This window comes from Zootoca vivipara, chromosome 6 (genome assembly GCF_965207765.1).
Source record: "Zootoca vivipara chromosome 6, rZooViv2.hap1.1, whole genome shotgun sequence".
In the NCBI taxonomy this organism is placed as follows: Eukaryota; Metazoa; Chordata; class Lepidosauria; order Squamata; family Lacertidae; genus Zootoca; species Zootoca vivipara.
In genome coordinates, this window is record NC_142589.1 from 70,439,600 (window position 1) to 70,456,202 (window position 16,603).

Here is a 16,603-nt window from a genome sequence, read left to right on the forward strand (position 1 = left end):
GCATGCGGAGGAGCAAAGATGCAAACCCGGTTCTCCAGATTACGAGACTGCCACTCTTAACCACTACACCATGCTGTCTCTTTTAGTTTTGATGTATCTCAATTCTGGGCTGAACTTTTAAGGTGTTTGTGTAGTTTGGCATGTTTTCAAAATTTCAAAACCTCATAACTCACAAACGGACTGAGATGAAAAATTAAAATTTTAGCTTTAACTTATTTTGGATCATTCAACAAGTGTACAAAATATTAACAAAATTGGAAGACATGAAGTAAAAAAGTTGGATCACTTGACATGGAATGACCAAATTTCATCCACTGACAAGGATTCCTCATTTTCATGTAGGAAAGATCAGAATATACAGGCAAACCAATCAGAACTGATTCAGGCTCACGTCCTGTATCACTACGGTGTCTCCAAAATTTTTACACATCACTTGGGAAGACAAGCAAACTAACATCAGTGTACTGCAGTGGTCTGCCGCGCTGGCTGAGAGGCACAGAAACCTCGAGCTCCGAGGTTTCTGGCTTGCAGGGGGGGATTCCGCGGGGGCGACGCGGACCCCCGTGGAACCCTGGGTAGAGCATCCCGGGGCAAAAAGCTCGGCGGAGCTCCAGGAGCGACTCCTCTGCTGCCCGGTAAGCTCGCAAGAGCCCCGAGAGCCAGCGGATTCGCAATTGCGGGAGCCATTTTGAGCACCAACGTTACCTCCAAGAAGCAAAGCTCCAAGCCTACAGCCTGCAAGCGGTGGATTCTTCCCTTAAAAAGAAGAGAATTGGATCAAGTAAGTTAAAAATTTGTGATTTGGACTGGACAATTGGCGCTGGGAGGAGGCTTAAAAGGGAAGTCAGCCCCCCCCCCATTGAGTAATGGACGATGCAGTAAAGCTGGGGAAAGCCCAGAAATTTGCTTTTAAGAACTTTTTCCTGATGCAGAATAAGGGAAAAAGATAAAGTGTCTATAAATCTCTGCAAAAGACTGTGATTTGACAAGGGGAAACCCCCCGTGAACTTGGAGTCGGGTCAAAGGAAGGATCGGCTAGCCGCCTTTATGATGTCACAATAGAAAGGAATGCAACTGCTTGAATGAGACTGAGACTGAGAGCCGCAGACAAGTAAAAGAGGAAGTTTTAAAAAATAGACTTTAAGGCTACTCAGTGTTCAATTGGAGACTGAATAACAAAAGAAAAAGTAAAGAAATAGAGGTTGGATCCAGTTCAGATGGGACTTTATTCTTTTTATATTTGGAAAATATTAAATAAGGACAACAACAATACCACTTCCTGCTCTGCCACAATTATGGAGGCAGAAAGCATCAACAGGAAGGAAGAGAAGGTTCTGGACTGTGAGAGGAATGGCATACAGTGGGACTTGATTTTGATAACAATTCTGGAAATGACTGAGGAGATTTGGAATCCTAAAGGTGTTGCAACAAGTATGGATGAGAGGACGGATGATCCAACAGAAATGAATTTTAATACAGATGATCCATATAAATTTAGAGAGGAAGAAGAGGAAGAAGAGGAAGAAGGACTATGGGAAGGACTAGAAGAAGACGCATGCTGTGATCTGACTTTAGGGAAAATTCTGGAAACGATAGAGGAGAACCGCAATCCTGAAGGAAACACAATAACCACGGGAGAGAAGACAGCTGATTCAACAGGACTGATTTTTGAGACAGAAGAGGATGAAGAAGAAATCACTGTTTCACCGGTGGGAGGGGTGGAACAGGGAAGGGACTCGATCCAAAAGCCCCCCCAAAAGGGGAAAAACAAAAAGGTTGTTACCCCAGTGAGAGAGGGGGAGAAGGAAGCAGGTGGGGGGCAGAAAGAGAATGAGATTGAAGATAAGATGTTGGGAATACAGCAGGGGAGGGAAAGGGTTGAGCAAAATTTAGATTGGGACAGAGCATAAGTGGGGTAAGGAGGAACTGAGAAGATTTTTTTAGGTGGATAAAACACGGTTTGAACTCGGAATGCATCAAGGAGCTGGCTGAAATCTCTGGAGACATTGATTCAAAGGAAAAGGGATAGATTTAGTTTTGAGGGCGGGAATAAAAAAGGGGGGAAAGATTTTGAAAAATAATTATGAATATTTTTGGGTAAAAGGGTAGAGAATATTGGGTAATAAAGGTAAAGAGAAGTATGAAGGGTAAATGATTCAAAAGAAGTTGTAAATTGGAAGGAAGAAGGTAATCTTAGATTTGGAAACTGCAATAATTAGTGACTAATAAGGAACTCAAGAAGGGGAAATGAGGAAGTCCGAAATGTTTTGATTAGAAATTAGAAAATATGATTATGTATTATGTCTTTTTATTTTTATTTTGGGTTTTTTTCTCTCTCTATTTTCCTTCACTCTTCTATATAAAATGAATAAGAATTATTTAAGAATAAGGTTATGAAATGGGAGATAAGATGTAAGTCTATGATGTCTAGTTAAGATTTGGAAGTGGTAAGAGTTAATTATTAATAAGGACTGTAAGAAGGGGAAGTGAAGAAGTTCGAAGAAATAAGATGTGATAGCATTGTCATTTTTAGTTTTTAGTTTTTTGTATTTTCTTTTTGATTTTTTTAATTTTTCTTTTTTCTCTTTTTTTCTTTTTTCTCTGTATGTAAAATTCAATAAAAATTATTTTTTAAAAAACAAAAGGAAATTGAATTTACTAGACATTCATATCTGGCCAAGGTCCAGCATTTAAGGAAACAGAAATGTAAGACAGGAGACCTGCAAGGGGCAGCAGATTAGATCTGAATGCTTAAAAAATAAATCCATAGCTTTGGAAATGGCAAGCATTTTAGCTCTGTGAATTCTTCCCTGGCTGAAGTTATATATTGTGACAGAGAATAACTTTTCCTTTCCTCCCCATCTCCCTTCCACTTTTCTGCTATACATCATATAGGGAACACACTCAAGAATCACAATACATTCATGGCTGCATTCACATCAAGACCCTAAACAGAAAAGCAAATCAAACTGATTAGCAAATGGTATGGTGAAATACAGTGGTGCCTTGACTTACGAATTTAATCCGTTCCGAGTTGAAAAACGCCATTGGAAGCGCGATTTCCCATAAGAATGCATTGTAAACGGAAAAATATGTAAGTCGAAGCAAACCTATCTAAAAATCCGTAACTCAAAAAATCATTTTCTAAAACCGCCGTGGTTTCCTTTCAGACATCGAGACATTCGTGAGCGTGCGGCCATTACCCCCATTCGTAAGTCGAAAAAAATCAGTTTTCGAGTCATTCGTAAGTCGATGTACCACTGTATCCAGTCCCAGGTATGTCACCTAACACATAGTTTCATTCTCAAGCAGGAATTCTACCATTTCATGTCGCAAAGATCAGAATATAAAGGCAAACCAACGGAAACTGATTCAGTCTCATGCGTTGTACAGTTGCCTTCATTTTTGCCAATTTCCTTTCTTGAATTATTCCATACCTTCTGGAAAGGAGTGTCCCTCTCTAACAGCCAGGCTGATAAATTTGGTGTGGAGTTCACTCTCCCATTCATTAAGGTTAGAAGAGCAGATAAAGGAGAGCAGACTGTCCAACTTGCAAAGACAAAGTAATAGTGGAAAAGGGGCATACATGTAAAAATTGGGAATATTTGTATGACCTTGCTTGGAAAGTCCTCCTTCCTTCCCTCCCTTCCTCCCATATTACTACTACAGACCATATAGTAATCACACAAAGGTTTCACAATACTCACTTTCAACGTTTCTTCCACATCAAGATTCTAAATAGAAAAGTAAATCGAATTTATGAGACATTCATGTTATTTGGACACCTTATAATTTGTGCTACTTTACAGAGGACAATTGTCTTTTCAGAAGAGCCACGAGTACACAGAACTCTATGTAAAGGTATTCTTGCCAAAGTCCAGTTTACGGATACAGAAATTGAAGAAGGGAGACTTGCAGGGGCCTCCTGTTTTTTCCCCTCTTTCTAGTTCTTGCACATATGGAGGATCATATCATAGCATGAAATGAAGCTATATGGATATTTGATGTTTCAAAGCCTACAGTGGAAAATGGCATGGTGGGAGATAGAGACACTGAAATGGTGCATGGCACATAGTTTCATCCTCAGGCAGGATCTTTTCCTGAGGGAAAGATCACAATAAATAAGCAAACGGATCTAAAGGCAGTCTCGCATGTCTTCATTTTAGCCAATCTCCTTTCCTGGGTAATTCCATACAATTCCGCCAATGGTACGGTGAAATATCCAGTCCCAGGTATGCCACCTAACACATAGTTTCACCCTCATATTCTCAAGCAGGAATTCAGTCAAAGAAAGGTTCCTTCTATAGTAAGCTACTTTGAACTGGAGAACAGATTGTTCGTCATTTTATCCCCTGGCAGTGATATTATATTTTGAGGCACAAAAGCCCTCCCTCTTTCCCACCTTCACTGCCGACCATACAATAAGAATTTATTGTATTGCATACAAAAATTGCATACAATAAATACATAAAAGTTCCACAATACTCACATCCACTAATTCAGAAACACCAAGATTCTAAATTGAACAACAAATTGGACTGATTAGCAAATGGCATTGTGGGAGATCCAGTCACAAGTATGCCACACAACATAGTCTTATCCTCAGTCAGAGATTTTCCCACTTCATGTAGGAAAATGAGAATTTGCAGGGAAACCAAAGGAAACTGATTCACTCTCACATGCTGAGCAGCTGCATTCATTTTAGCCAATTTTATTTCCTGAGTTATGGAAGGAAGGCCTCTCTAATAACCAGGCTTATAAATTTGGTGTGAAATTTACTCTCCTCTTCCATTAGGGTTAGAATAGGAGATGGAGAGTTGACTGTCCAACATGCAAAGATAAAGTATTAGTGGAGATGGGGCATAAGATGAAAAATTTGAAAGTGTTTTCATGAAACTGCCTGGAGGTTTAGCTATACTAGTTACCTGCCAGCTCCTACTTACAGACCTTTCCTTAAAAAAACACCTTTATTTAAAACCCTAGATTTGTATCTCCAGTAGAACAAGTTTCTGAAGAGAAGGGGATGAGCTGCCCCCCAAAAGGACATGTAAATAGAGCCCAGGACTGGGGGGGGGGTTTCAATAAAGCAATTTAAAATCAGCCTAAAATTTAATTTATTATCTAGTCTTTACTTAACACCTCAACCATCACTGAAGTGTCTGAAGTAGGAGACCTCAGCATTAAAAAGGGAGCATTTCCCCATATTTTCAGAAACTGCATAATAAGATCCAAAGAGATACCAGAACCTCTAAGAAAAATGTGGTCAAGCTTGTTTTTTTTTGTACCAAACTTTCCAATATATTATTTCTGGAAATGTAGACTGACTCTAACCACACAAGGATTGAACACTACTATGAAGAGAAGAGATAACTCAGCCAAACAAAGGTTCCTTCTATAGTAAACTACATACAGTATGGAAGGAAGGCCTCTCTAATAACCAGGCTTATAAATTTGGTGTGGAATTTACTCTCCTTTTCCATTAGGGTTAGAAGATTAGATAAAAAACAGTAAACAGTTCAATGTGCAAAGACAAAGTAATACTGGAAAATTTGTAAAAAAAATTGTAAAAGGAAGAAGAAAGTAAATCATGTAAAAATTTGAAAATATTTTCATGAAATTGCATGGACATTCTGCTATACTGGTTGCCAACCAGGAGGATGATATCAGTTATTAATGAGCCTAAGTTTTATAATTCCTTGGTTTGGAATTCAAACATCATTGAGTTATAATGCCTGCCTTTCACAAATGGAAAACATTACAGTGTAGTGAATTTTCCCCTCAGTGGGATCATCCTATGAGCAACAGAAGACCTTCTCCCTCCCACTACAAATCATAGGGCATGAAGATTTCTCAATACTCACCTTAACAGCTTCTCCCAGAAGCTAAATTGAAAAGGAAATTCAACTTGTTAGTCTGTCATGTTCTCTTAACGGCTTAACATGTTGAAATGTCATGTAACACATATTTAGGTCCTCAGATATGGGTTCCCCTTTTCATCAAGGAAACATCGGAAGAGGGAGGAAAAGCGACCTGAACTGATTCAGTCTCATGTGCTTCACAGCTGCCTCCATATTAGTCATTTTTCTTTACAGAGGAATTCCGTAACAAAGGAGAGGAGGCCGACCAAATTGCAAAGAGAAGGAAATAGTGGAGGTGGGGTATAATGCGGAAAATCTGAAAACCTTTTTCAGAAAAATCATTGGGGTGTTCATTTGGGTATACTATTTGCCAGCCAGATCCTGCTCCCCTAATTTTTCTTAAAAACAAACCTTCTGGATTTTCACTTCCACTACAACAATGTTCTGAACTGAAGAAAAAGAGGATGCCAAGGAGATCAACTCTCCCCACAAGCATATCAAGAGAGAAAGAGTTCAGGCCCTGTACTGAGTGGTCTTATTTGGGGTGGAGCACACAGGAATAAATGTGAATACCCATCACCCACTGTGGTATGTATGGTGAGCATGGATGATAGGGCCTTTTTGGTGGCTCTGCTCAGGTTATGGAACTCACTCAAGGAAGAGTTCCATCTCTTGGGCATCAGCTAAACCCAACAAAGTTTAAGTGTACATTTCAGTATTAGACAAGTGATATTTCTCCCATGCCTGTCATTGCTGGTGGTTTGCAGGGGTGTTGCTTTGTATGCTTTCTTGGTTTCAATGACTATTCTTCTTACATTACTTCTTAGCCATCCTGAGGCACCTATTTTAGGTTGGATCCCAAGTGCTTCAGTTAGATGTGCTTCACAGTTGCCATCCGACTGGGGATGGTCAAATATGTCCCTTCTGGTTTTTCTCAGATCCTCATTTTCCCAAAGGAGAGGATACCAGACAAAACCAACTCACAGGGACAAAGGGATAGGAGAGGGACATAACATTTGAAAGGTCTCTTTCAGGAAATAACTAGAATTTATTCCCAGCCTCCATTCAAAATATTGATTTGTTCCAGTATAAAAAAATTCCTAAAGGACAGGACCCCACTGCCCCCCAAAAACACCTCCCCAAAGAACAGTATAATGACTGGGCCCAGAATAGATTCTACCGATTCAGGTGCTTTTTCAGTTAGTTTCTGATTCCCAGAATCAAGCAGGAAACTACCACACAACTAAATGTTACAAAATAAATAAATAAACATTTCAATTGAAAAGTCACAATGAGGATTCGATACTTACTGGAGATCTCTTCTTCCTCTGTTGTTGTTGTTTTACAAAGGGAAACAATAGTGGGTTGTTGTTTTTAGTTTTTTTTTTCATATATTTTATCATCAAATATATTCAAAGAAAATACAGAAAAGATCAGATTGTTAATTATTTCTATTCACATCCCATTACTGAGTATATTATAGGAGAAACACATTTTATTTGCTTCTGTTTCTGTTCAAATCTCTATATTACAGCCAACTGTCAACATACATGAGGGTTATGTTCCATGGACAACGTATAAAGCTATAATCGTGTATAGTCAAAACACATTCTCCCTGCCACCTCCAAACACTCTCCCAAAGTGGGGTTGCCAAAGTCCCCCCCCCCAAAACAACAACCCCTCCACCCCTTATTTATTTACATTTTGCCAAGTAAGTAAAGCTGAATTTTACAAAGGGAAACAAGAGTGGGTTTTTTTAGTTTTTTGCTTTTTAGTTTTTCATATATATTATCATCAAATATATTCAAATAAAATACAGAAAAGATGAGATTGTTATACTCAGTAATGGGATGTGAATAGAAATAAATATTACAGGAGAAACACATTTTATTTGCTTCTGTTTCTGTTCAAATCTCTATATTACAGCCAACTGTCAACATACATTAGGGTTATGGGGATGCAGGCTGGGACTTGGGCTGTTCCAGGGGGCGGAGCCGACGGTGGGCTTCCCTTGTACCTGCCAATGCCCATTTAAGTAGCCTGCACCTGAGGCACTGCTGCCCACCCCCTTATTTATTTACTTTTCAACAAAGTGTGTAAAGCTGAATGTGCACAAGTAAAGTTGTGAGTTACCTGTACAGGGAAGAAACCTGAGTTCCCATTGATGTGCACTTAGTACATTAAGGTGAAATTGAAGAGTCCACAATTCCCCCTAGAAATCTAGATTTCTGTCTCCCCAGGCTGTCCTGCAAACTGCAGTTCCTGGAGGCAGCAGTATCTGCTCGCATTATACTGAAAACTGTCTCATTGTTATCCATAATATAGGCACAGTTAACAATCTATCAAAAATATGTATCAAATAGCATATCACTTCGATCATTTGTCTCTGAAGCACCAAGATTAAGAGCAAGGAAGTGGAAGAGCAAGGAAGGATCTCCAATACTCACACTTCCGCCAAGAGGGCCCCAAAGAAGATAACGAAATAAGTTAGTCCATCATGTTTTAAGAACATGATAAATATAGTGAACATTTTGATTATTTCACACTGGCAAATGTGGACTTGCTGCCTGTTGTATATAGGTTTCACTCATGTCAAATTTCTTTAGTGTTTAGAAGGCATTGTTGACTGAACGTCCTACTAACCTGGCAACTTCTACAGTTTTGACTGGTTTGAATTTTGCAGCCATTGCTACTCACCCTTCACCTGTTATGTTGCTGTTCCTGGACAAACTACACCTTATGTTAAAGCCACAGTCACATTTAATCTCTCTCTGTTTCTCTGTGTTAAATACTTTCAAAGATGGAAGATATTTCCCTCTTCCTAATTTAAAGTAATATAAAATACTCACACTTACTGTGTGTGTTTTAAGTGCCTTCAAGGATTGCAACCATGCTACTACTATGCAAGGGCGTACCCAGCCTGTGGCAGGGAGGGGCCGCTGCCCCTCCCTAGAGGGGGGCCACGCCCCCCCAGAAGCAAAAAATAAGTGTGGCAAAAGCGGCTCCCCGTCCTCCTCCCCGCTCTCTCCCTGGCTGTCTCTCCGGCAAAGCCTCTCAAAGGGGAGGAGTTGTGAGCGGGAGCCGGTTCCCTGCGTCGGCAAGGGGGCTATCGGCTCCTTGCCTTAGCCGTCCCAGCTGCCACGCCCTGCCTACTGTACCCAGCCAATAGGGCTGGCTCGGGGGCGGGGGCTAGTTGCATTCAAACAGCTGGCAGCAGCCCTAAACCATCCTTCCTTATTGCCTCCAGTCCTCCTTCACTCAGGTGACTACCTTGGGCTCGCCCCTTTCGGCTTTTCCTGGCTTGTCCACAGAAGCGGAATAGGTTCCTTCTCCCTGGGAGTGGTAACGTTAGGGGATCAGGGCTTGTACCTGCGGGGGGTGTGTGTCTTGTTTCGGAGGAGGCTTTTTTCTTTGCTGATTACTTCCTAATTGGGCATGTTCTGCCTTTTAACTGCTTTACAGTTTAGCAAAGGCTTTTGGTGGGGAGGGGTGCATCTGGGAGCGTGGCTGAGCGTTTTTCCCTTCCTGCATCTGGGAGCATTTTCCCCCTTCCTGCTGCTGCTTGGCTCCTCCCCCCTTACTCCTCACTCCCCGTCTTTGCCTCTGTTGGGATTAATAACATATCTTTGGGGGGCGTGTGTGTGGCTGAGGGAAGCGTGTCCCGGCTGCACGGCTGTTTTATTTTACTTTATTTTAGTTGTCTTTGTGGGAGTGGAGCTTCCCCCCCCCCATCTTCGGCCAGTGAAGGTCAGCCTAACTCGTTGGGGCAAGTACAGTAGTTAGCTTTATTGTGACTTTATCTTGCCTGCTCTGTTGTCCTTTTGCCCAGCCACCTAAATTGCTCTTAATAGTTATCATTGTCTGAGCCTGCAGGTCAATTGCCTGTCAATTGCTTATCGTTCTCGTCGCCTAGCAACCAGGGTTTCAGAGGGATTTCTTCATCTGAAGAAGTGTGCATGCACACGAAAGCTCATACCAAAATAAAAACTTAGTTCGTCTTTAAGAACAGAAACTTCTGCACTGTAGCCAAAGCCAATTAAACTGCTTTTTAACGTATCTTAAGCTCTATCTTAAATGGTGTGACTCACCCTGGGGACTGTTCCAGGAGTTTAAAAACTGCACAGGCTACTGGCTAGTCAACATTCCTTATGCACTAGCCCACATTCCTTATGCACTAAGCAAAAAAAAGGGGGACAATAAAATTGGGTCCCTTTTCACTAGATCACCATAAATTCAAACCTTGAGGAAAAAGAAAAGAAAAAAGACACAAGGTGCAAAATTGGTTATGAGGGAGAGAGAGGGACTCTGCTGCACCAAGTGTCAGGCCTTTGTGATCTTGGGGTGTGTGTGTGATGATTTCAGACCTAATTTGTGCATTCTGCTAACACAAAAGTTCTTGCAGCTCCTAAGTGATCTTTCAATGCAGAAGGAACACGCTCATTAGTTTTTTTTCACCTTCTCACCTGCCTTCATTAAGGCATACCCTTTACAATCCCAATTGAACAGCAGGGGACATTATGAGCTAACTGAGAAGTGTCCCCCCCCCTTGTGAACATGTGTTTCTCCCCTCCATCACTGAGCACCAGAGAAGAGTGCTGCATGTAGATCATCTTTTTATCAAATTTGTACAGCAAAAAACAGTTGCTGTTTTTGATTGCTTTAAGAATAAATAAACAAAGCCCTGGGAAACTAAAGTAAGAAGATAGAGAAATTGGATAACAAATCCCCCTCCCCCAGAATGTATCTAAACTGCGCCTCGTGATTACATAAACATCAATATCAAGAAATTTCCCAAATGGGTTTGGGGAGCTGTGAATTCTTAATTTTCTGAAGCAAACTTAAGACATGTTTATCAATTCAAAGGTATGGATATAGATCACTCAAAACCACAAAGGGGGGTGTATCCTGCAACTAAAACAGCAACTCTAATGTAGATTTATTTTGTTATAAAAATGCACACACCATGGTTTTGTTTCTGTTGGTTATTCTTCACATTTGCCTCAATACCAACTTTTCAGATGGAAATAATATGTATCTGTCTCTCTTCTGCACACCTTTGCTGAATATTTTAATCATAGTATCACAGAACTTGATGGTTGGAAGGGACCCCCAAGGGTCCTATAGACCAACCCCCTCCAGTGCAGGAATCACAACACAAGCATCTCTCACAAAACAAGTTTGCTCCATCTTCCCTGTGAACAGGCCTTCAGATACAACAGAATAACAGAACCATTCACAGAGTTGGAAGGGAACCACCAGGGTCATCTACTCCAACCCCCTCCAATGCAGGAATCTTTTGCCCAACATGGGGCTTGGAACCACAACCCTGAGATTGAGTGTAAGCATGGTGTCAGCTCCCTTAAAAAAGGTCAACAACTCTGGGAAAGGGTGGGCGCCGGAGGGATTGCCAGATATGCTTAAGACGGCCCTGGGTGCCAATGCGGGGAGGACGCTGCAAGAAGGGGGCTCTGCCGCCACCTAGGTGGAAAGTTCACCACTGCATCAGGCCAAAGGGGAACTGACTTGGAGCAGCCAGCCTCCTGAACCATGGCTTGCCCCACCCCCCTAGTTTTGATCCTGGGTACGTCCCTGCTACTATGAGTATGCAAGGGAGAAAGTAGGCTGTATACAAGGTCCTTTATTGGGTGTAAACCTAGGCTTCACTGTAACATCATGCATAACTTAGAAGCCTGATAAACCTACCAAATAATTCCTAGAGCTGTTGAACCTTGTTGGACCTGATGACAGAGCTTTGCAGCCAAGGAGTCTTCATGTTTCATTAGAACAGCAATTCTCAAAGCAACTTTTCAACTTCTACCAATGCAACTGCTCTGCATTTTGCAGCCATTGCTACTCACCCTTCACCTGTTAAGTTGCTGCTCCAGGACAAACTACTCCTTATGTTAAAGCCACAGTCACATTTAATCTCTCTCTTTGTGTGTGTTAAACACCTTCAAAGATTGAAGGTATTTCTCCCTCTCTAATTAAAAGTAATATAAAATGCTCACACTTAGTAAACCATTACTATGAGATAGAAAGGAGGAAATCAATATTTCCACTAAGGGACACTTCAATGATCTGACTGGCAAAATCTTGCAGGAAAGACAAGGCCAACTCCCCCAGTGAAGGATGCTGTGGATCGTTAAGGCATTGCAAAGGATTTCCAATACTCACATTTCCGCCAAGAAGGCCCTAAATAAGGTCTCAGACAAAATTTATTAATAGTTTAACACTTCAAAGTCTGTTTGGAGAGGCTTGATTTCTACTACTCACACAGCAATTAATTACCCTCGACGTGAATGGATCCCTTGTATGACTCAGTGGATCACTTCAGTTACATTAAAAAGCATCTACAAACTGAGGGACACTTCTTAACTAAGTGACCAAATATAACATCCATAATAGTTTTTTTGTTTTTATGCAAAGTAATAGGGCTTTACTGTCTCTTCTACATAAGTCATGCTACATTGAATCACTTCACTATTTAGAAAGCATCAGTGCCTGGACTCTTCAAATGGAAGCCTGTTGCTGGAGAGACAACTACAGAAGCCCCAGATGATGTAATCTGTTATTCTTTGTGGCCCTTTTGATACTTCATCTGGTGTAAACCTAGACATCACTGTAACTCAGGCATCCCCAAACTGCGGCCCTCCAGATGTTTTGGCCTACAACTCCCATGATCCCTAGCTAACAGGACCAGTGGTCGGGGAAAATGGGAATTGTAGTCCAAAACATCTGGAGGGCCGAAGTTTGGGGATGCCTGCTGTAACTGCATGCAAAACTTTGAAGCCAATGTCAAACTTCCATCTGTGACCATGCAGGCAGTTTACATCTGATGTATAATTCAGACTCTCTTTAAAAACAACCAGAAGTCTGATCATGGTATGCAGAGAATGGCTATGCCTCTCCTCCCCTGTTGACCCACAATGATAAGTAATGAGGTTCCATTTAAAAGTAATATGCAATACTCACGCCTAGTAAACCACCCTGAAATAGAAAGGAGGAAATCAACTTTTAGACAATCAACATCTCTTTTAAGCAGTGTTTCCTTAGTTTTAATGCCCTTTAATACCTTTGTGGGAATTATTATTTATTTATTTATTTATTTATTTATACCCCACCCATCTGGCTGGGTTTCCCCAGCCACTCTGGGCTGCTTACAACAGAAAAAATGAAATAAAACAATTAAACATTGTATAGAAAATCTTGCTTAAACATCTCTTTGTCAGGAGTATTAGTGTACTTTGTGTCATGAAAGGCCATAACAGAGAAAGTGCTGCGTTGGCATTCATAATCTAGATCAGGTATCTTCAACCTTTTTTTAGACCAGGCATCCCCAAACTTCGGCCCTCCAGATGTTTTGGACTACAATCCCCATCATCCCTGACCACTGGTCCTATTAGCTATGGATCATGGGAGTTGTAGGTCAAAACATCTGGAGGGCCGCAGTTTGGGGATGCCTGTTTTAGACCCAGGACTCACTAACCCAGGACTCAAAAATAAGATACTTAACAGGTTTTTCTGTTTTTGTAGAATGTAAAAGGCCTTCAAACAATACTTTTGTTTACGTATTTGTTTTTACAAGGGTAAGGGCCATGTCCAGTGGTGTATTAAGATGGTGGCGGTGGGGGGGTGTCGCCCTGGGTGGCAGGCTGGGCGGGGGGGCAGCAGGCTGGACGGGACTGACCACCTCTGACGGCCACCATGCGACGCGGCCGCCGCCATCGAGGACTTAAGCCCCGATGCAAATGACACATGTCTTAGCCATTTCAATCACACAGCAGTATTGTGGCAGGGACCAGCTCAGCCAATATTGAGGGACACTTCAATGAACTAATCAGAAAAATCTTGCAATAAAAAACAAGCCCCCTCCCCCAGTGAAGGATGTTGTGAATCATTAAGGCATTACATTGAGGAATTCCAATACTCACAATTCCGCCAGTAAGGCCCTAAAGGATATAAAGAAATAAGTTAGTCAATAGTGTTTTAGGAACATGAACATGATAAATATAGTGAATATTTCTGTTCTTTTTCACTGGCAAATGTAGACTTGCTGCCTGTTCTATATAGGTCTCGCTCATGTCAAATTTCTTCAATATTTAGAAGGCATCAGTGACAGGACGTCCTACTGACCTGGGCACTTCTACAGTCTTGACTGGTCTGAATTTTGCAGCCATTGCTACTCACCCTTCACCTGTTATGATGATGCCCCAGGACAAACTACTCCTTATGTTAAAGCCACAATCACATTTCATTTCTCTCACTCTCTCTGTTTGTGTGTGTTAAATACCTTCAAAGGTTGGAGGTATTTCTGTTAGAATATTGGGGTGTAAATCACCAATATTCTTACTATTGCCACTGGCTTCGGTAAAGAAGACAGCAAACAATCGTAGGTGCTAATCTACGTTTATTCAGAGAGTGTGTGTTCAGCCATCACTCTCCAGTTCAGAAGAAAGTGAAAGTAGAAACAGAACAAAGAACATCACATGACAGGAGATCAGGTTACAGCTTGAGCTCCTGTGTGGGAAAGTACAGCAGTTTTATAAAGTAAACATTCATCCACATGCAGCATTTGTGCCATGCAGAGGATTTATGCTAACATCTCCCCTGAATCCTGAAATGGAAAAAGATACAAATGTGAGAGCATCATTAAGAGAAGTGAACAGACAGTTGTCATAAACAAAGTAGGACTTTCCTGCTGTGGAACTCTTTGAGACTGGATTGACCAGCTTTGGCTTCCAGGGGACCAGAGCAGTTGCTCTGTTGACAGAAACAGTGTTGCGTTTGACAACCTGTTGTTGTGGCTTAGCCTGTGTAACTGCTGCCTGTTTTGGAGTTCTAAGCACAGCTAAATTTGCAATTGCTGTGTTGGCAAACTCCTGAGAATACCTCTTGGGTCCTCTTCTAATCCTCTCAGACCTGCGTGAGAGGTGCAAATCCTGTTTACTGAGATTCTCCCCCTCAGGACTTTTGGGAGAACTCTTACCAATGGTAAACAGTGGGTCAAGTGCTTCTAGCACTTTTTCATCATCTGATGAAGGTCTGTTAAAAACAGCATGAGTTCCTTTGTGTATGACTGTCTCCCCTGTGTCAGAGCTACTCGGGGTAGAGCCTTCAGCAAATGATTCATCTTCACTACCACTTGTGTCAGTGTAGGAATCATCAAAATCATTGGCACCTATGGGAAATTCATCAAGAACATTTGTTTCTTGTGGCGTAGGAGTGTGTTCTACCTCTCGAGTAAGAATCACCTCATTGGAAGAAGACAACATAACTCTGTATTGACCTTCCTCAAAACCCAATAGAATGCCTTGGACTGGCTTGCCCTCAAGCGAAGCCACCCACATTTTGGTTCCAAAAACCTTAGTGTTGCTCACATCAGGCTTATGTTGGAACAGAATCTCATAAGGAGAACACTTCTGTCCTTTAGGAACCTGTCTGAGCCACTGGTAAAGGAAAAATGAGATGCTTTCAGCCCACAGTTGTTCAGACAATCCTGAACTCAGCAGTTGCGCCTGCATGCCTGCTTCTAACTCAGTGTTAACCTTAACACATAAGTTTTTGTCCCAAGCTGCCTGGGTTTTGGCAAACTTGTGGTGAATGCCTTTGTCATCAAATACTTTTACTTCCTGTGAAGTAAAAAGAGGAATGTCATTGGTTAACAAACATTCAATTTTACAACCATGTTTCAGTTCAACCTTAGCATGAAATTCAGAAAATTTCACAAGAGCCTGCTGAGGCTTTTGCAGAGGATAAAACCACGTATACTTAGAGAAGTGGTCAGTTATCAGAAGATAAAATTTTGCCTTGCCAAGGGACTCTGGCATAGGACCAAATACACCTGCAGAAACAATTTGGAAACAACGTGTTAGGCCTTTCTTGGTTGGTTGCTTCTGTGTCTGCTTAGGCTCCTCTGGACCTGTCAAACAATCATCAACAACAGTAAAACATGCATCACTTTTATCATAAGACAGCCTGAAAAGGTTATCTTTGTCTCTGTGTCCCTTTAAAAGAACTTCTCCATTGTGAGAAATCACACAGGTGCCCCTGTGAAAACACAGCTCAAACCCCTTTTCATCAATTTGAGAAACACTGAAAAGGTTTTGCTTCAGCTCTGGAACAAGATACACATTACTGATACTCAAATTTAGAGATTTCAGAAAAATAGTTCCCTTTCCAATGGATTTCAAGGAATTGCCATCTGCCTGTGACACGATGGAGTCCAGCTTCTCGAAAGTCTGGAACAGTCTCTTGTCGTTCACCAGATGGTGCGAAGATCCCGAATCTATGATCAGATAAGACCCGTCGTCGTCTTGGTCATCAAGCTGAGTGAGCATTACAAGCATTTTGCGTGCTGTAGGGCCCTTGCTGCTGCCGCCGCCGCTGCTGCTGCCGCTACCGCCGCTGCCTCGCCCCTTAGGCCTAGAAGCCTGTTGTTGACTTCCTGAGTCCTTCTGGGGTCGTCTGCATGTCTTGGCTGTGTGCCCAGGAATATTGCATAACTGGCATCTGACCACAGTTTTAAGGGCTTGTGCAGTCTCTGCAGATGCACCAGGTGAGGGTGAGTAGCGCTCCCCGTTGGCCTCTGCCTGTGCGCGGGTCCTGTCCTCCTCATTAAGCAATGAAGCATAAATTCCTGCTGCAGTCATTTGCTGAGGGTCTTGAGCCCCCAGCTGGGCTGCAATAGCATTATAGGACTTGGGAAGGCTATTTAGCACTGTAAAGCAATAAATGTTGTCATCCAA

General features: G+C 41.8%; 1 protein-coding gene across 6 annotated transcripts in view; it reads right to left on the reverse strand.

Moving 5' to 3' along the window:
• The window catches only part of LOC148685409 (uncharacterized), an 85,157-nt gene that overhangs the window by 3,074 nt on the left and 65,480 nt on the right, over positions 1-16,603 (reverse strand). For 3 of the 6 annotated variants that reach the window (XM_088672539.1, XM_088672538.1, XM_088672537.1), the window contains exons 22-23: positions 3,708-3,734; positions 706-756 (exon numbers count right to left, since the gene is read on the reverse strand). In XM_088672539.1, coding sequence (XP_088528665.1) covers positions 706-756; positions 3,708-3,734 — 78 coding nt within the window. The remainder of the gene's footprint in view (positions 1-705; positions 757-3,707; positions 3,735-16,603) is intronic. The other 3 variants (XM_088672542.1, XM_088672541.1, XM_088672540.1) reach the window with 1 other exon arrangement.